At 41.5% G+C, this 20,739-nt stretch overlaps 1 protein-coding gene across 1 annotated transcript in view; it reads left to right on the top strand.

Annotated features, from left to right (window-relative positions):
• LOC120054266 (ras-specific guanine nucleotide-releasing factor RalGPS2-like) overlaps window positions 1-10,984 on the top strand; it is an 89,163-nt gene extending 78,179 nt beyond the window's left edge. The window contains exons 12-18 of the mRNA XM_039001689.1: window positions 4,832-4,886; window positions 5,337-5,414; window positions 6,437-6,542; window positions 7,649-7,741; window positions 9,117-9,222; window positions 9,720-9,811; window positions 9,889-10,984. Coding sequence (XP_038857617.1) covers window positions 4,832-4,886; window positions 5,337-5,414; window positions 6,437-6,542; window positions 7,649-7,741; window positions 9,117-9,222; window positions 9,720-9,811; window positions 9,889-9,918 — 560 coding nt within the window. The 3' untranslated portion in view covers window positions 9,919-10,984. The remainder of the gene's footprint in view (window positions 1-4,831; window positions 4,887-5,336; window positions 5,415-6,436; window positions 6,543-7,648; window positions 7,742-9,116; window positions 9,223-9,719; window positions 9,812-9,888) is intronic.
• Window positions 10,985-20,739: the final 9,755 nt, after the last annotated feature.

Raw genomic sequence — 20,739 nt, forward strand, 5'->3', positions numbered from 1 at the left:
ACCCTGTACCATGGAATTGGTACATCAAAAATCTCTTCCCAACTATTTTTGCAATCTGTATGGCACAGTTGTCAATATCCTGATCCTCAAATGACACTGGTATACTTTCCTATATATGCTATTTATATTCCTCTGCCAGTTTTGATCCTTTATATTGGGCAGACAGACCAGTTCCCTACCTCCTCCCGCTGCCACCTGCCTCCTCCAGTTTTGGGGTACAATTAGTTGTGATCTTGGATTGAGCAGACCTTCCCATATAATTCTGATAACTCCATGAAATACATAATTCTACCATTCCAATTTACAATATAATTTAAAAACAAAATACACTTTTCAAACATCTTTCCCATAAATACCAGTATTTTATCAACCAGCACATTTGAGTTCAGCCGTAATATTTGTTCTTCTTTCAGGGGGATGAAATTCAAATTGTAGCCAGCTCTGCAATGCTTGTTTGAAAAAGAGAGATACTTTGAAAAAAAGTATTTTCAATTAATCGAAAAAGAGACATGGCAATCTGCATAAAGGCAAAAAGGCAATTTTTAAACAATGGATGCGCTTTTCTTAGTAAATTACTTGAGAACCATTTAGGGTTCAAGTAAAACTTTTGAATAAGTGAAGCTTTTAGAAAGAGGTTTAGTGCTTTTATATTTAATTATCTCAACCCAACCTATTCATTATATAGATAGGCACGCTTTATCTTGTCTGGTTTAGCAGCCCAGATATATATTTTTTCCTCATGTTTTGAAAAACGAATCATCAGGAGTAGGCAGTGCCATAAAGGAGTTAACTGAGATATGACTATGGAGTTAATCAGGACAATTTTTCCGTATATAGACAGGTATTGTCTCTCCATGGTTGCAGGATCCTGTTTATTTTTACAAGTTATCTATTAAAATTCATTGTGGAGAGCTTATTTATATATTTTGTGATATGAATACCGAGTATGTCTACTTCACCGTCAGACCATTTTATAGGTCAACTGCAGAAGTTGTGTTTTTTAAAGATCCTATACGTAATATTGTACACTTATCATAATTCGTTTTTAGTCCAGAGAGTCCAGACAAATTATCTTCTATGAGACATTGCAGGGATCTAGCTTGCGGACTTAACATAAAACTTGAGCTATCGGCATACATGGACACCTTTTGTTTTTAAGCCTTGGATTTCTAATCCTCTAACGTTATTTGATATGATTTTAATAGCTAGCATTTTGATGACCATAACAAATAGATATGGTGACAGTGGGCACCCTTGTTTAACCCCTCTTGACAATTCAAAACTCTTAAGTAGCCGCTATTTACTATTTTACACCTGGGAATGCTATACATTACTTTTACACATTTTATAAGAGAATCGCTTAAATTGAAAATATCCAGGCATTTATAAATAAAATCCGGTCTTTGTCAAAGGCCTTTTAAAAATCCGCTATAAATACCAGGCCTGGCTTCTTAGATGTTTCATGATCTGTTATTTCTAGAAGTTGTCGTATATTATCTCCAATGTATCATTCATGTAAAAATAATAATAAAAAATAAATAAATAAATGTCTCAGGATGAACAATACCTGGTAAAACCTTTTTAGTGCTATGCATTTCATTAGTATTTTTGCATCACAACATTGAAGTGTAAGAGGCCTCCAGTTTAAGATAGACTGGATCTTTATATTTGCCATCAGGGTCTTGTTTTAATAATAGGGAAATCAGACTTTTCTGCTGAGTACCTGACAGACTACCATTTCTATAGGAGTAGTTAAACAATCTAACAATGGAGCTTTGAGTATATAAAAAAAGGCTTGATATACCTCTACCGGTATGCCATCAAGCCTTGGGGTTTTTCCAAAATGAAAGGATTTAATAGTCTCAAAGTTCTTCCTCTGTAATTTGGTCTTCGCATTGATCTTTCTGTACATTTTGTTAATTTTCCATTTTTATTATTTGAAAAGAATTCCTTACAGTAATCGTCATTCAGTGGGTGAGGATGAGACGGAAAAGAGAACGTCTGCTTAAAATATTTAGCTTCATCTTTTAAAATATAATCAGAGAATCATAGATGACTCTGTCTTCAGTAATGAGTTTATGCAAATTATTTGTGTTGGAGATTCAGGAAGAATTTGGGTGCATTTTAATCCATATTCCTTCCAGTTTGCTTTATTTTTGTATTAGATTACATTAGATCGTTCTTGAATAAGTTCCTCCATTTCTTTCTTTTCCTCTCTTATTTTTATCTCTGTAGTATCGTTTTTATGCTATCTGTACGATTAGTTCATGTATTTCCCTTGTTAGTCTTGTCTCTTTAGCCAGAAACTGCTTTTTTATTATTGATGAATATTGAATTGAATGACCTCTGAAGGTACATTTAAAGGTATCCCAAACAATAAGGGGATTTTCTGAACATATATTGAACTGGAAATATTCAATTCTGAATTATTCTGTCTTAGTTAAAAATAAGTTGTCCTCCAGTAAACTTAGATTAAATATCCCTGTCCATGTGGAAATTATGTGAAGGCCAATTAGATGATGATCCAATCGCATTCTGTCTCCTATTAACTTTTTTAACCTTTGATGCAAGAAAGAAAGACAAAGAAGTCAAGATGACTAGCTTAATTTAGTCTCCTCCATGTATATCTCTCAAGTTTTTTGTTTTTTTTAGTCTCCAAATATCCACTCTGTGTTCATAATATTTCTGATTTCCTTAGGGATAGCCCCTTTTTTTCAATTTTCGCCTAAATGACATACCCAAATCTAACTGCCTATAGCTCAGGCCCTGAAGCAAGGATATGCATATTCTTGGTATCATTTGAAAGGACACACTTTGAAGTTTGTGGAAATGTATGTAGGAGAATATAACACACTAGATCTGGTAGAAGAAAATACAAAGAAAAAAACAACCAGTGTTTTTTACCACCATCTTTGAAATGCAAGGGAAAGGTCACAGTTATAGCCATCACTCTGGTTGTAATTCCGATAGTGTCCACAAGATGGCAACAGCTTATGTGCAAAGTTTCAGATGGATAACTTGAAGTATGACTCAAGACTTTTAGTGTGAAGTCCCCAGGTACATTTGGGCAAATCGTGAAGGAGACATTCGCATTCATATTCCATTTTTCTGCAAGAATATCGTCAAATCTGTATACAAGTATTAGTAGCCATATAAGTTCAACATTTGCAAAACAACCAGTTTTCATAACTTCATAACTCTGAATATTCTTATTTTTGTCCAAAATGAAAAGGCATGCTGTCGTACAAGGTTAGTAGCTACATTTTACGACATATACATGGTTTCGGGATACTCCCGTAAAGCCCAGCTCATTGGCCATCTAGCTAGCTTTGTTTGACCCTGATTGGTGCTTATTTGACAATACAGTCGTTCAAGTGATCGACATGCCACGAAGGCGTCGCTCTCTGACCAAATATGGTGGCCTGTAGGATATACTACACCCCTAATAAAATATTGAAGTCTTGTTACCTTCTAGGATCTCTGAGGAATAGATACGAACGTGGTTTGACTCGTTGAAACAACGTTTAGGGTGAGATTTTCAGATTCCTTTCTTTGCAAATTGAACGAGTGGAAATACAAAATTGATCGTGCATGCAATATTGACCATTTCAGGATATGAAAAAGGATTTTATCTAACAAAACGACACTTCATATCTCTGGCACCCTTTGGATGATAAATCAGAGCAAAATTTCAGAATGTAAGTACACATTTCACCTCCAAAGGTGAATTTATCAAACCTATCGCGGTGAAAAAACTGTTTTGTTGTTAGGAGCTCTCCTCAAACAATAGCATGGCATTTTTTCGCAGTAATAGCTACTGTAAATTGGACAGTGCAGTTATATTAACAAGAATTTAAGCTTTCAGCTGATATCAGACACGTATATGTACCGACATTTGTTGTTTCTCTAAAATCTGCGATTTTGACATTACGCGCTGCATGATTTACAACTGTCCCGTTGACGGGACTCCTGTCCTGAAGTTTGTATCTAGTTATGGTAAGGAGGGAATAAGCATAGCCAGTTATAATTGTACCAGTTTAGCAGATTATAAAAAAGATGATCAGTCTTTATGTGGCTAAAAGAAAAGGAATATAACATATAATGTTTACAGGAAACTCACTCTACATCCTTAGATTAAATTGTTTGGAAAAAGGAATGGGGGTGGTGAAATAATTTTCTGTCATGGACAAAGGAACTCGAAAGGTGTGACGATATTAATTAACAAAAATGTTATACCAATTTATTGAATTTACAGGCAACAAACGATCAAATCATTATGATGGGAGACTATAACAGTGTTAAGTACCTCAATGGACCGTAAAGGAAATCACTCAAACTATCATCACCTTGCCCGTTAATATTCTCAGTCTAAATCGGCCATACTTAGCTCTTGTAACGTTACTGTCATGAGGTATTATGACGGTCAAAATTAGAGATTTCAAATGTCTGATATTTACAATTCAAGAAACGGGTTCTAGCAATATTTGTTTTATTCCCTTGCCTGTTTGCCTGTGAGCCAATGCCACAGATGTTAGAAAATTGAGTCAAGATATGTGTGTAGTAAATCTGAGTAAGTTGTGTATGATATTGGATGTGATTTAGTGAGTGTGTGATGTCTGGATAAGAGTAAGACTATAATGTGTGATGTCCAAATAAATAATAACCCAGCCAATTTGCATGGTTGAGTGTCTATGTGTGTAACATGAAGTATAGCCTTAAAATTCAGGATGATAATTGTAATTCATATCACCACCATAGTTGCATCATAATTACCTTTAACATCATTCCTGTCTGTTGACTTTGACAGTAACACGTCTCTGTCTGTCTGCAGGGAGCAGTGAAGGTTCAGAACTCAGCGAAGAGATGTCCTGGCCAGCCTTTGAGAGGTAACAATCTGTACAGACACACACACACGATGTGTGAAGGTCTTTGACCAAAGCTTAGCCTACAGGCAAGCAGCACTTGCTGCCTTCTGAGCTGCTCTCCTCTCCTAGTCTCTCTCACCGGCTCCATGCTAGTGTGACAGAGGTGTTTTGGTAATGCCTAGGCTTCAGCTCAGTGGGCGAACACAGTCTTGACGTATTGAGGTTCAAACACAGTAACAGGTCACAGAAGCCCTTATGTCCCACCGTCCGTTGATCTGTACCAAAAACAACCGTCCTGAAAGAAACTGAACAACCGTCCTGAACCCAACCCTCACACTTTGCCAAAACGACAACAACCTTAACCTTTACAACCGTAACACTAATCTGAACCTTTACAATGAGCCACGCTGAGAGAACCTGACCTTAACAGTGTTCCGTGCCCCCACCCTGTGCCTGTCCCACCCTGAACAGGACTCGGTTCTATCACTCTCTGGGGCCTGTGACCCGCGTGGCCAGAATCCCCTACAGAGGAGGCCTGAGGCCCAGCAGGTACACACACACATTGCGCCCCTACTCCTCCTCTGTGCCCCTACTCCTCCTCTACACCCCTCTCAACCACCTCTCCACCCTGCCATCTGCTGCCCCCATATCCCACAGCTCCTATCTCTGCCTGGGGCCAGTGTGCTTGTGTGTGTGTGGGTGGGGGGGGATTGGTTCTTCTATCTTCTAATATAGTATAGTAAAACAAGGGAAATTCTCCCTTGTGGGGACATTTCCCACGTCCCCATGAGGACAAACGCTATTTTAGGGTTAGGGGTTAGGGAAAATAATATTTTGATTGGAAATGAATTTTAGGTTCCCATGAGGATAGAAGATCATAACGTGTGTTTGTGGTATAATCAGGTGGTGGGCCTCTGTGGGTGATTCTCCGTTAAACCAGACCATTTTAGCAACACTCTTGCTCTCCCTGTATGGCATATCTCACACATATTTTAATGACTTGTTTACTGTTCAAACATTGATATGGGATCGTCAATTAATCATTATGCAATGTGGACCCTGCAGGTTTTGTAAGAGGTGACAGATTCAGAATGTTCTAGTAAATTTCCAGTGTCATACTGCTGGGAGCTCTGCTCTGTGTCAGTCAGGGAGGACCTGCTATAGACTTCTATTCTAGCTCCATACAGTTATGATGGATTGTGTTCTCTTCTCTCTAATGCTTCACTGGTTTCCTTCTTGCTCCCACTGGCTGCCCTCTTCTTACTCTCTGTGATCACAGCCAGACAGACTCTGCACTGGAACCTCCCAGGAATCTATTGAAAGGAAAATGCATCTGTGGAATTGATTCAAAGCAAACCAAATACTGCTGCTACACAGTTGATTGAATATGCAGATAGGTCAGTTCAGATATTGATTAATGAGGGAACTTCCCTGCAGATTCCGACTGGCCATACTTCAGACAAAGTGCTTTTCCTATTCCTGTGAGTGTCCTTGTCACGGTGTGTGCGTCTGTTTGTGTGTGTTTCTGTATGAGTATGTGTGTGTTGTAACCCTGCTGTGTTCTGGGGTAGCTCGGCAGAGTCTGAGGAGTTAGCAGTGCACCTGTACCCTGGAGCCGTCACCGTACAGGGAGTCCTACGACGCAAGACTGTCCTCAAGGAGGGCAAGAAACCCACGGTGAGAACATACATCACCACACACACAGAACATATTGTACGTACAGACAGAAGGAACACCAAAACGTGTACTGTACAGACAGAGAAGGACATACACACCCACACAGCCAGCCATCTGTTTTGTCAGGGTTGTCCCTGTAGCTGTGTGTTGATGGTGAGAGCCCAGCAGTGCTGTAGAAACACTCTCAAGACTTAACAAAATAGTATACCTCAGAGACTCAAATACATTCAAACCACCAGCTCCCTTTTCTCTTTCTCCCTCTCTCTCCCTCTCTTCTGTTTCTCTGCCCTTTCACTGTGCTACCCCTGTTCTCCGTGCTCTTTCTCTTCCCTCTCTCCCTGCTGTATCTCAGCTGTCTCATCTATTGCTGTCATCCTGACTGTTATTTGTATTTAATGAGCTTCTCTCTGCTGTCGCTTTGGGATGGAAACTCACCTGGACATGGTTATATGCCTGAGGCTGGCAGAGCTGATATAAGGTTACGTAAGGGTGGCATAAGGTTTACAGTAGGTGACATAAGACCTGTTTTCTTTGATATAACAACTTCTCGGTCTCTCTGTATGATTCCCTCTTTCTCTTTCTTTTGAATATGCACGCAACACACGCACAGTCAAAGCCACACTCCATTAGTCTTTTATTACTCTGTGAGCCTGTATTTCCTCTCAGCAGGTCTCGTTTAGAGCAGATATTTTATTCTCCAACCAACCAGGCCTGGAAAAACCTCATACTCTCTCTCTCTCCGTCCCTCCGTCTCTGTCTTGCTCTACATCTCACTTGCTCCATATTTACTTCTTTGTCCATGTCTCTCTGCTGAAGCAAACAAGCGGCAACAGAATTATATCTGTAGCCAACATAACTCACAGATTTCCACGATAACATAAATGTATATTTGCGTCTGTACTGGTCTATGTAGTAGCCTAAACTCGGTCTTCAATAATGGACTACTGTTATAAGCATATCCTATTGATTTATGTGTACTGTATGTTGCCCTGAAACTAGTTTTATGTATTAGGTGTATCTTTAAAGTTGTATTGCATTGATAGACTGGTGTAAGTGACTACTGCGTGTGACCTATAAACCCTGACCTCTGACCCCTGTGTGTATAGGTAGCGTCGTGGACCAAGTTCTGGGTGGCTCTGTGTGGAACTCAGCTCTACTTCTACCCTGCCAAGTCCCTAAAGGCCACAGAGAGAAAGCATGTAAGTCTCTCTCAGCCCTCCCACTCTACACCTCCCTCCCTCCCTCATACCATCCCCTTCCACACACTCTGGGTCTCCAGACCTGGCTGTTGCTGCCTCATTGTTCCAGTGTGATAAATCCAGCCAGCAAATGAAGCAAAGGGAAAGAGGGAGGGAGCAAGCAAGTGTGTGTGTGGCCAGTATCAGTTTGACAGGGTAACGGTACTCACACAGCAGATTTGAAACTGCACAGGAGCTCAGAGGAAGGAGAGAGCGAGAGGAATGAAAAACTAGTGGAGCGCCTGATGAAGGGATGTTGTCATGGGCATAGGGGCTAGCGCAGTGGGAGGGGATGGAGGGATTTTAAGAGTGGAGCAGCATCTGGTAGCACTCATTGGATAATGAGACCAAGGATATAATCCTAGTCCTCTGTGTCACTCGCAGGGTAATGGGAACCTCGTGGCAGGGAAACACACACATACAGCGCCATCTTCCCTACAAACTGAGTGCAGTCTGCAGAGACAACTGTTTTCAAACTCTCACAATTTTTTTTTATTTCTGTAGTTTGTGTTAGGTTTCAGAAATAGTACTTGTATAGGACTATAAGAATCAGCAATAATATCAGAATGCTCTCCTCTTCTTTTCTTCTCCCTCTCTTTTCTTCTCCCTCTCCCTTCTCTCCTCTCTTCTCCATCTCCCTCTTCTTCTCTTCTCCTCTTCTCTCCTCCCTCTCTCCTCTTCTCTCCTCCCTCTCCCTTCTCTTCTCCTCCCTCTCCCTTCTCTTCTCCTCCCTCTCTCCTCTTCTCTCCTCCCTCTCCCTTCTCTTCTCCTCCCTCTCCCTTCTCTTCTCCTCCCTCTCCCGTCTCTTCTCTTCTTCTCCCTATCTCCTCTTCTCCCTATCCTTTCTCTTCTCCTCCCTTCTCTTCTTCTCCCTATTCTCTCTTCTTCTCCCTCTCCCTATCTCTTCTTCTCCCTCTCCCTTCTCTTCTCCTCCTTCTCTTCTCTCCTTCTCCCTATCTTCTCTTCTTTTCCCTCTCCCTTCTCTTCCTCTCCCTTCTCTCCTCTTCTCCCTCTCCCTTCTCTTCTCCTCCCCTACCTTCTCTCTTCTTATCTCTTCTTCTCTTCTTTTCCCTCCCTTCACTTCCTCTTCTCTTCTCTTTTCTTCTTCTCTTTTCTTCTCCCTCTTCTCTCTTCTTCTCCCTCTCTTCTCTCTTCTTCTCCCTCTCTTCTCTCTTCTTCTCCCTCTCTTCTCTCTTCCTCTCTCCTCTTCTCTTCTTCTCCCTCTCTCCTCTTCTCTCCTTCTACCTTCTCTCCTCTTCTCCTTCTACCTTCTCTTCTTTTCCCTCTTCTTCTCCCTCTCTCCTCTTCTCTACTTTTCTCCCTATCTTCTCTTCAGTTCAAGTCATCTAGCAGTAAGAGTGTGTGTGTCGTGGGGTTAATGGCCATCATGGCAGACGACCCTGAACATCCTGACATCTTCCTGCTCACAGACTCTGAACATGGTGAGACTGACTGACTTTGATTAACAGTTAATCAGCCAATCACATACAGACAGGATTGTTCTGCCAAACTACTTATCTCCTTTCCTCAGATGGTCTGGATGTCCTTAGTGTAAATCCTCAACACACCCCATACATACTCTCTCTCACATGCACTATACACCCATATTGTATGCAAATGTGATCACATGGATACACACTTATACACGTGTGTACCGACACACACAAACACACACAGGTTCCTGTCTGTCTGACCCAGCAGTATCCCTGTCTGCTATGTGTACTGCATGCCTGTCATATCTGACCGTCTGTCTTTTTCTCCCTACACACACACATATATACACACACATATATACATATACAGTCTAAGTCTCTGTTCTCATATGTTCTGTATTACGGCAGCTTCACGGCTCCTGCTGTACACAGATGGGGATGGGAGACTGAATCCCAGTTCTTTGCTACAGTGACATCTTGTGACCGTGTGTCTCTGTGTTTCCTAGGTAACACCTATAAGTACCAGGCAGGGAACAAAATGAACGCCCTGCTGTGGTTCAAACACCTCAGTGCTGCCTGCCAGAGCAACAGACAACAGGTAACAGACACACATACACACACTCACCCACACATATACCCACACCAACCAGCCCTCACACTTTTCTCTCTCTCCAGGTGCCAGCCAATTTGATGTCCTTTGAATGAGTGCTGCTGAAGAGGACAGAACGATAGAGAGATAAAAGAAAGGAATAGGGGAGGAGATGAGAAGAAAGGAGGGTTAGTGACTTAGCAGCAGGAGCTTTCACTGCCATGACCCCTGACCTATACACCCTGACCCCAGCCCCACGGCAGCCCCCCCGCCACCACTGCCTTAACTTAAGGAGCCGTGTGCATGCAAGTGTGTATGAGTGTGTTGAAGCAGTGGTTAATTTGGCTGCGTAGATTACTGAATGGGGAACTACACCACTTCTCCTTTCTCGTTGTCTCCGTAGTTTTTTCCAGTGGACTATCAACCTCGTGGAACTATTGGATGTCTCCTCTCCTCTTTCTTGGGATGGATGGACATTATTTATCCTTTATCCTTGTTTTTCATCACTCCCCCTCTTCTTGACACACCGAGGTCTGGTGGAAGACAGTCTGCACTTTGTAGGGCAGGACTCTCACACACAACAACACACACACAAACAACACTGGACTGGGATTTTAAACACTTTTCTTTATCACACTTTGACTCACACACACAAGACCCCAATGGTGTCTTCACACACTTGACATGAGTTGGGCTCACAAAACTGACACACTTTTCGCTCATTCACATATGCACAAATGTACACACAAGCACACACACTCGGACAAGGGGGAGTGAGCGTGTGATTGCAGCATTGTGAATATGAAGGGCTCTGATTCTCAATCTATTCCAGCAGAATCTACTCCCACACACACGTCCTGAATGTCTCCAACTGTTTTATATTCCAGAGCCTCCCCTTCTCGGGCCTATGTATGTGAGCACGTATGTCACATCACCCATACCATAAACCCAGTGTCTAAGCTTTCCTCTATTCCACTGTTATGGACCCACTTATGTCTCTTTTAGAAATAGGCTTTTGGGTTATTCTCTGGACAGCTGTCTGTGCTCTGTCCACTTGTTAAGGCTCTAGATTCCCAAGAACACACACACACATTAACACTAAAGACTTGAAAGCTGTGAAAAGGTGAACGATAGAGCAGAGTGAAAGATGGGGGAGTGTTGAAGGGATACTTGGGGATTTTGGTGATGAAGCCATTTATCCACTTCCCCAGAGTCCGATGAACTCATGGATACCATTTGTATGTCTCTGTGTCCAGTATGAAGGAAGTTGGAGGTAGTTTCGCAAACCAATGCTAACTAGTGTTAGCACAATGGCTGGAAGTCTATTGGTATCTACTAGCATGCTAACAGATACCCATAGACTTCCAGTCATTGTGCTAACACTAGTTAGCATTGTCTCGCAAAACTACCTCTGACTTCCTTCATACTGGACACAGAGACATACAAATGGTATCCATGAGTTCATCGGACTCTGGGGAAGTGGATAAATGGCTTCATCACCAAAATCCCCAAGTGTCCCTTCAACACCAGACAAATGATTTTATCTCAACTTGTTGTTTTGTTGTTGCTTTAACATGAGTGGGAGATTCAGGTCCTGAGCTAACCTGCTTCACAACTCTTGAGTGTGTGTTTTATACACACACACTGCTGCAGACACACACATTAAGCTATCTGGAGCCATTCAGAATTAATTTTAACGATGTTGTTTAGTGTTTTAGTTTCCTTGGTGTGTTGGATGTATTAGCAGTATTACCCTGTAGATGACATGCAAATGTCTAGCTTGTTTTAATTCTGTTACATTTCTGTTACATTTCATTTTTGGTTTCTTCACTATTTCTGACAATTGTATACCTTTTTTTATTTGTTTTTTATTTTATTGTTGTAGTTTTTTTTGTTTTCCCACCTGTGAGTTTCTCACATAGGAGTACGGTACAGACCTACTACACTCTAAGGCAGAGTTCCCTGGCAGCCTCTAGACCTTTCCCCTTGGTCCATACTCCTGGCATCTTCACAGGGGTGTGCCAATGTACCAAGCACATTTTAATTCAGATTTGGGAGCAAGTGTTACAATTAGAACAAATTAAATGAATATGTTTTTGGGGAAAGGAGGAAGGATGGTGTAGCAACATATATTCTGATACTAGTCATCTCAGAAAGGACTTAACGCTTTAATAGTGATTTATCCTACATTATAAACTGGGTGGTTCGAGCGATGAATGCTTATTTGGCTAAAGCCGTGGTATATCAAACTGTATACTGTACCATGGGTATAACAAAACATGTATTTGTACTGTTCTAATTACGTTGGTAACCAGTTTATAATAGCAATAAGGCACCTTGGGGGTTTGTGGTATATGGCCAATATAACACAGCTAAGGGCTGTATCCAGGCACTCCGTGTTGCGTCTTGCATAAGAACAGCCCTTAGCCATGGTATATTGGCCATATACCACACCCCCTCGGGCCGTATTGCTTAATTCTCTCCTGTCTCTGTCTCAACTTGACAGTCAGGTTAGGTTCTGACTTGTAACAATGATTTACATCTCCCATCTGTTCCTATAGCTATGTTTATGTCTCTTTTAGTTAGCATGTCTGTTGTCTACACACAATCGGAGGTCCAGCAAGTTCGCATAACATTCCTCACACCTCAAACTGACACTGTACTCTAGCAGCAAGAGACTCCATCTCCCATGGGCCTAGTGTGGCAGCCGTTCTCTTAGGTCCTCTAGAGGCTGAGCTAATGGGAGTAGGTAGGTAGAACGTATCCCTAACCACTGATATATAGGGTCAGACTTTTATTCACCCCCTAATGGTTAAGGTTAGGATTGGGCTTGGTGTAATCTGATCCTAGATCTGAGGCTAAGGGCAACTTCTACATACTCCATTTCAATGACCTACAGAGGCTCATTTCAGATGGTCAACTCCTCAGCTCCTGATAGTTATCCCAACATGACCCCACACACACATCTACAGCATCAGCTCCATTAACAGCTACGCTCCAGCAGGGCTCTGTCATACACAAACGAGTGGATGAGGAAGCCAGAGAAAGAAAGAGGAATGAGAGAGGTAGTGTTAGTGGTACAAAGGGATGAGAGAGGAAAGTAATAGTATGAGTGTGTAAAACCTCTTTTTTTTTTTTTTACCTTATTAGGATTAGATAGGCAGAGCCTCTAGGCTGTCATTTCCTCACTGTTGAGCAGTGGGTAGAGCTCTGTGGGAAGTTGTATGGCATATTCTATGTGGAGTGAGTATGAACAGAGAGTTGAATGAATCTAGTACAGATGGTGGGGTGTAGTGAACTCTGATGCAACAGGAGCTGGACAGCGACGCAATCGGACAGAAGCTGCCCACAGAAGACCAGCAGAGGCGAAAGCAGTCTGTTTCCCCTCTGTTGTCCTCTTTTCCACTCCCATCTCTTGTTTCCTCTCACATCACTACTCCCCTTCACCTTCTCTTTCTCCTCTGGACATAGAGGGCTTCAATGCAAGATGAAAAGGGTGAGAGATGAAATGCAAGAAAGGTATTCTCCCATGTTAGTGTAGTGTCAAACAGGGCATGAGTGATGTTTGCATGTATACCAGTGTCATAACTAACTTACTATTATAGGTAAAGGGTTAGGAGTGCCCTTGAGCTTTTACAATCTGTTAGGGTGGGCCTTCTGTTTCTGAGAACTTTCTGAATGTCAAAAAGGTTTGTGAGGTTTCCACATTGTAACCAAAGTTTACAAGGTTTCTGTGTCTATGTACAAATGCAAAACCGTGTGTACTGTCTGAGTGAAGTTGCTTTTTGGATTTGTCTGCAGCTCTAATTTTTATTTTCCTTTACAGTTCAGCTGAGGTGACTGGTTTACACAGGAGGGGGGTGCCGTGGTGTTGTGTGTGCGCTGTAGGAATGGAGAAGTTTCCCGTAGCCATAGTTCAGCATATTCCCTCCAAATCCTAATTTTAACCATAGGGAAAATGTATAACTGATCTTGGATCATTGTCTAGGGCGACATCTACCTACTATACTCCATATAGCTCAGTTGGAGAGTGATGTTTATGATGTGTTGAAGATGTCACTTAGCTCTGTCCATGCCCCATGAACTGTGGGGTGTGTCCATGTGCCATCCCTCTACCACCTGTACCCTGACCCTGGTGAGGACCCACCCATGTCATGTGGCCCAGGTTTGCACTATGACCTCTGAACTGAGTGATGTGACCTGAGTCTCATCCAGACAACCAATAAACACTCCGCCCTTTTTATACTCTGCCCCTTTGGCTCACTTTTATTTATTTTAACATGGTTTCAGCTTTCAGCTAAATTTGGTGTATGAATGTGTGTGTAGGGCCAGAAATTTTGACCTACCACATGAACTGTTAAATGTCCTGGACAGTGCTTGTGGTTAGAAAAAAAATGTGTGTGTGTGTAAGCTGGTGTTAATACACTTTATGTCCTGATTGACCTACAATCTTTCCTACTGAAATAAACCTACTTGAATTGTTGAACTAGTGTTATAGTTTTTCAATTGACTTGATCTCAATTTCTCTCTCAATTCAAATGGCTTTATTGGCATGGGAAGCATGTTTACATTTCCAAAGCAAATTGAATAGACAATAAACAAAAGGGAAATAAACAAGAGAAACTTAAGTAAACATTACACTCACAAAAGTTTTAAAAGAATAGCCATTTCATATGACATATTATTGGCTATGTAAAGTGTTGTAACAATGTGAAAGTAGTTGAAGTATGAAAGGGAAAATAAACAGATAAAAATAGGTTGTATTTACAATGTTTGTGCTCCACTGCTTGCCCTTTTCTCATGGCAGCAGGCCACAAATCTTGCTGCTGTGATTGCACACTGGTATTTTGCCTAACAGATATGGGAGTTTATCAATGTTTGATTTGTTTTCAAATTCTTTGTGGGTCTGTGGGAAATATGTCTAATGTGGTCATACATTTGGCAGGCGGTTAGGAAGTGCAGCTCAGTTTCCACCTCATTTTGTGGGCAGTGGGCACATAGCCGGTCTTCTCTTGAGAGCCAGGTCTGCTTATGGTGGCCTCTCAATAGCAAGCCCATGCTCACGGAGTTGGCATAGTCAAGGATTTTCTTAATTTTGGGTGTTCTGCCACTGTGTACTCTGTTAAAACTACTTCGGGATCGGTGTCCCTTCCACGGGACTGTTGAGCTAACGTAGGCTAATGCGATTAGCATGAGGTTGTAAGTAACAAGAATATTTCCCAGGACAGAGACATATCTGATATTGGCAGAAAGCTTAAATTCTTGTTAATCTAACTCCACTGTTCAATTTACAGTAGCTATTACAGTTAAAGAATACCATGCTATTGTTTGAGGAGAGTGCACAATTTTGAACATGAAAAGTTATTAATAAACAAATTAGACATATTTGGGAAGTCATGATACAAAATTTGAACAAAAATGCAATGGTTCATTGGATCAGTCTAAACCTTTGCACATTCACTGATGCCATCTAGTGGCCAGAATCTAAATTGCACCTTGGCTGGAATAATACATTATGGCCTTTCTCTTACATTTCAAAGATGGTACAAGAAAATACAAAATAACTTTTTTTTTTTTTTAAATCTTTTACCAGATCTATTGTGTATATTCTACTACATTCCTTTCACATTTACATAAACTTCAAAGTGTTTCCTTTCAAATGGTACCAAGAATATGCATATCCTTGCTTCAGGGCCTGAGCTACAGGCAGTTAGATTTGGGTATGTCATTTTAGGCAAAAATTGAAAAAAGGGGGCTAATCCCTTAATTAAGAGCCAGATAGTGTTCCAATTTGCTCTGTTTCTTGGATGATTCTTTCCAGTTATCTTTTTGCTTTCTCATAATTTGGTTGGGTATAAATGTTTTTATTTATTTTTTGGGATTAAAATGTGTTTTTCAAAATGTATATTTTTTTGTAGCCCTTTTTCTCCCCTATTTCATGATATTCAATTGGTAGTTAGTCTTGTCCCTTCACTGCAACTTCCGTACGGACTTAGGAGAGGTGAAGGTCTCAAGCCATGCGTCCTCCGAAACACGACCCTACAAAGCCGTACTGCTTCTTGACACACTGCTTGCTTAACCCAGAAGCCAGCCGTACCAATGTGCTGGAGGAAATACCGTACAACTGGTGACCGTGTCAGCGTGCATGAGCCCTGCCCGCCACAGGTGTCGCTGGAGCGCGATGGGACAAGGACATCCCGATGCATTGCCTTAGACCGCTGCACCACTCGGAAGGCCCCTAAATGTGTTTCTGTCCTGGTGGTCTGTTTGTGAACAGAGCCCCAGAACCAGCTGGCTGGGGGGACTCTTCTCTAGGTTAATCTCTCTGTAGGTGAGGGCTTTGTGGTGGAACGTGTGGGCATCACTTCCTTTTAAGTGGTTGTGGAAATGGAACGGCTCTTTTCTGGATTTTGATAACTAGCGGTATAATCCTAATTCTGCTCTGCATGTATTGTTTGGGGTTTTGCGTTGTACACAAAGTATATTTTTGCAGAAAGTCTCAATTGGGTGTTTGGCCTATTTTGTGAATTATTGGTTGGTGAGTGGACCCCAGACCTCACAACCATGGAGGGCAATGGGTTTGATAACTAATTTGTATTTTTAGCCAGATCCTAATTGGGAGGTTGAGTTTTGTTCCTTTTGATGGAATAGAAGGCCAGTCTTGTCTCAGATTGTTGGGCTCCCAAGTGGTGCAGCGGTCTAAGGCACTGCATCTCAGTGCAACAGGCGTCACTACATTCCCTGGTTTGAATCCAGGTTGTATCACATCCAGCCGTGATTGGGAGTCCCATAGGGCGGTGCACAATTGGCCCAGCGTCGTCTGGGTTTGGCTGTGGTATGGAGTTGGCAGCATCATGCTGTGGGGATGTTTTTCCAGAGGCAGGGACTGAGACTAGTCAGGATCGAGGGAAAGATGAACGGAGCAAAGTACAGAGAGAGATCCTTGATGAAAACCTGCTCCAGAGCACTCAGGACCTCAGACTGGAGCAAAGAGGCACCTTCCAACAGACAATGAAGCTAAGCACACAGCCAATACAACGCAGGAGTGGCTACGGAACAAGTCTGAATGTCCTTGAGTGGCCCAGCCAGAGCCCGGACTTGATCCCAATCAAACATCTCTGGAGAAACCTGAAAATAGCTACGCAGCGACGCTCCCCATCCAACCTGACAGAGTTTGAGAAGAATGGGAGAAACTCCCCAAATACAGGTCTGCCAAGCTTGTAGCATCACACCCAAGAAGACTTGATGCTGTAATTGCTGCCAAAGGTGTGCTTCAACAATGTACTGAGGAAAGGGTCTGAATAGTTTGTCATTATGTGTAGATTGATGAGGGGGATTTTTTTTTTTTAATCAATTTTAGAAAAAGGCTGTAACATAACAAAATGTGGGAAAAGTGAAGCGGTCTGAATACTTTCTGAATGCACTGTATATACAGTGTTATTTCATGGGGGACTTGGGTCTAAATATCCAGCAACACTTTCTACTCCACCCCATTCCATTGGTCCCAATGCAATACACTAGGCCTATGAATTACATATTGGTTTATAGAGAGAACTATTCAATGTTTTCCAGGGTTATTTTCCAGCACCATTGCACACTGTTTTAGAGACTGACGGATAGGGTCTGGTGGTGCTCCAGTTCTCCCTGTTAGAATAAGCAAGAGGACTTGGAAACCATTTTAACTCCTGTAGAAATGGCACTATGGCTCCTGAGTGGCACAGCGGTCTAAAGCACTGCATCTGTGCTAGAGGCATCACTACAGACATCCTAGTGGGAATCCAGGCTGTATCACAACTGGCCGTGATTGGGAGTCACAGGGCGGCACACATTTGGCCCAGTGTCGTCCGGGTTTGACCGGTGTAGGCCGTCAATATAAATAAGAATTTGTTCTTAACTGACTTGCCTAGTTAAATCAAGGTTACGTTTAAAATATATATATATTTTGACTAACCTAATTTATGTTCCTTTTAACTCTGTCTTCTAGTGGGTTTTTATACAAACTGAACTACCATTCTGAGCGATTGTAGACTGTTAGAAAAGGTGGGTGTAATGTTATTAATTTGGTTGTTATTCCATTGGTTACCTCAAGGCAGATGCCCCAGGGACAGAGTGGTCCACAGTTATTGAATATGGCATTTTAAAATGTTAGAGCAATCACTAGTATAACCTTTCTCGTGAATGACCTCATTACTGAGGTCAGTAATGACTACAGCTTTTCATACTCTATCAGAAAAGGAAAAATGGGTGGGGGGGGACAGCCTCTATTTACTTTATTCAACATGTTACTGGGCCCACCCATAACCGTGGCCATACTCTGGACCTGGTTATTACCATGGGGCTTTCTACTGGGCCCACCCATAACCACAGCCATACTCTGGACCTGGTTATTACCAAGGGGCTTTCTACTGGGCCCATCCATAACCACAGCCATACTCTGGACCTGGTTATTACCAAGGGGCTTTCTACTGGGCCCATCCATAACCACAGCCATACTCTGGACCTGGTTATTACCAAGGGGCTCCATAGCTCCAGTAAAGTTGGAAAAAGGCCACATCCAAACAGAGGCCCTTGGATGACTGAGGAAACTAATCAATTAAAGAGAAATTGCAGAAAGGCAGAGCGGAAGTGGAGAAAGTCAAAGTTGCAGGTCTATTATGATATTATGAGAGAGAACTTGTCATACTGTACCAGTCAAGAGTTTGGACACACCTATTCATTCAAGGGTTTTTCTTTATTTTTATTATTTTTTACATTGTAGAATAATAGTGAAGATATCAAAACTATTAAATAGCACATATGGAATCATGAAGTAACCAAAGAAGTGTTAAACAAATCAAAATATGTTTTATATTTGAGTTTCTTCAAAGTAGCTACCCTTTGCCTTGATGACAGCTTTGCACACACTTGGCATTCTCTCAACTAGCTTCATGAGTTAGTCACTTGGAATGCATTTCAATTAACAGGTGTGCCTTGTTAAAAGTTAATTTGTGGAATTTCTTTCCTTCTTAATGCATTTGAGCCAATCAGTTGTATTGTGACAAGGTAGAGGTGGTATACAGAAAATAGCCCTATTTGGTAAAAGACCAAGTACATATTATGGCAAGAACAGCTCAAATAAGCAAAGAGAAACGACAGTCCATCATCACTTTAAGACATGAAGGTCAGTCAATCCGGGGAAATTTCAAGAACTTTGAACGTTTCTTCAAGTGCAGTTACAAAAACCATCAAGAGCTATGATGAAACTGTCTCTTATGAGGACCGCCACAAGAAAGGAAGACGCAGAGTTACCTCTGCTGCATTAGAGTTACCAGCCTCAGAAATTGTAGGCCAAATACATGCTTCACAGAGTTCAAGTAACAGACACATCTCAACATCAACTGTTTAGAGGAGACTGCGTGAATCAGGCCTTCATGGTTGAATTGCTGCAACAACAAAAAACACTACTAAAGGACACCAATAATAATAAGAGACTAGCTTGGGCCAAGAAACAAGAGCAATGGACATTAGACCGGTGGAAATCTGTCCTTTGGTCAGATGAGTCCAAATTTGAGATTTTTTGTTTCTAACCGCTGTGTCTTTGTGAGATGCAGAATAGGTGAGCGGATGATCTCCGCTTTGCTGGTGACACTGATTTATTTAGAATTCAAGGCACACTTAACCCGAATGGCGACCACAGCATTCTGCAGCAATACGCCATCCCATCTGGTTTGGGTTCAGTGGGACTATAATATGTTTTTCAACAGGACAATGACCCAACACACCTCCAGGTTGTGTGAAGGGTATTTGACCAAGAAGGAGAGTGATGGAGTGCGGCATCAGATGACCTGTTCTCCACAATCACCCGACCTCAACCCAATTGAGATAGTTTGGGATGAGTTGGACCGCAGAGTGAAGGAAAAGCAGCCAACAAGTGCTCAGCAGAACTCCTTCAAGACTGTTGCAAATGCATTCCAGGTGAAGCTGGTTGAGAGAATGCCAAGAGTGCGCAAAGCTGTCATCAAGGCAAAGGGTGGCTACTTTGAAGTATCAAACAAATAAAAATAAAATATATTTTGAACACTTTTTGGTTACTACATGATTCCATATGTGTTATTTTATGGTTTTGATGTCTTCACTATTATTCTAAAAATAAAGAAAAACCCTTAAATGAGTAGTTGTGTCCAAACTTTTGACTGGCACTGTATAACAAGTGTCGTGGCAATTTCCTTTATTACCAATTGAGGAGAGTTACAAACCACACACCAGTCAGAGTTATACTTAAACTTCATCTTTAATAATATTAGCTTTACAATAGCCCTTTGACTCTCAGATCAATTCAGTGTCTATAATGAATTCTGAGAGTCCCTACAGTAGAATACAAAGATATTTTATAGCCAAGATACACCCCTCTCAACTTACATGATGAACCACAGATCTTAGGAACTCTTCACAAAGGGCCTTTTACTTGAGAAAGGAGTATCCCTTAGCCAGATTGCATTCGCTATAAATTATCGCTCAGTTTGGTCTCTAAAACTAGGTTCTAATCTCGTTCCTGGTACTTCATAGTACAAAAACATTAGCTTTACTATCTGGAATGCTCTTTAGGCTTTATTACCCAAAGACATCTTAAATCTCCTCTGTCAGTGCTATCTCATAGAGGCCCATCCTCAGTGGAACACACACACGCAATAGTTGACAGAATCCTCTATTCTGTCGAATAAAACATTCTAATGCAATACAAAGATTCTAATATAATCTTACAAGAACTATAACATAATCTTGCAATTTTCTACGACACAAGGCAATTAGAAATGCCAGACAGGCTCATTTTTCTAATAATCAGAATAATTTAAGAGTGCTCTTCTCGACCATTGATGGCCTGATAAATCCTACCCCAAAAACTTTCCTTCACATCTAAATGTGATGAGTTTGTGGAATATTTCAGAGATCAGATAACA

Source organism: Salvelinus namaycush, chromosome 10, assembly GCF_016432855.1.
Source record: "Salvelinus namaycush isolate Seneca chromosome 10, SaNama_1.0, whole genome shotgun sequence".
NCBI classification, from domain to species: Eukaryota; Metazoa; Chordata; class Actinopteri; order Salmoniformes; family Salmonidae; genus Salvelinus; species Salvelinus namaycush.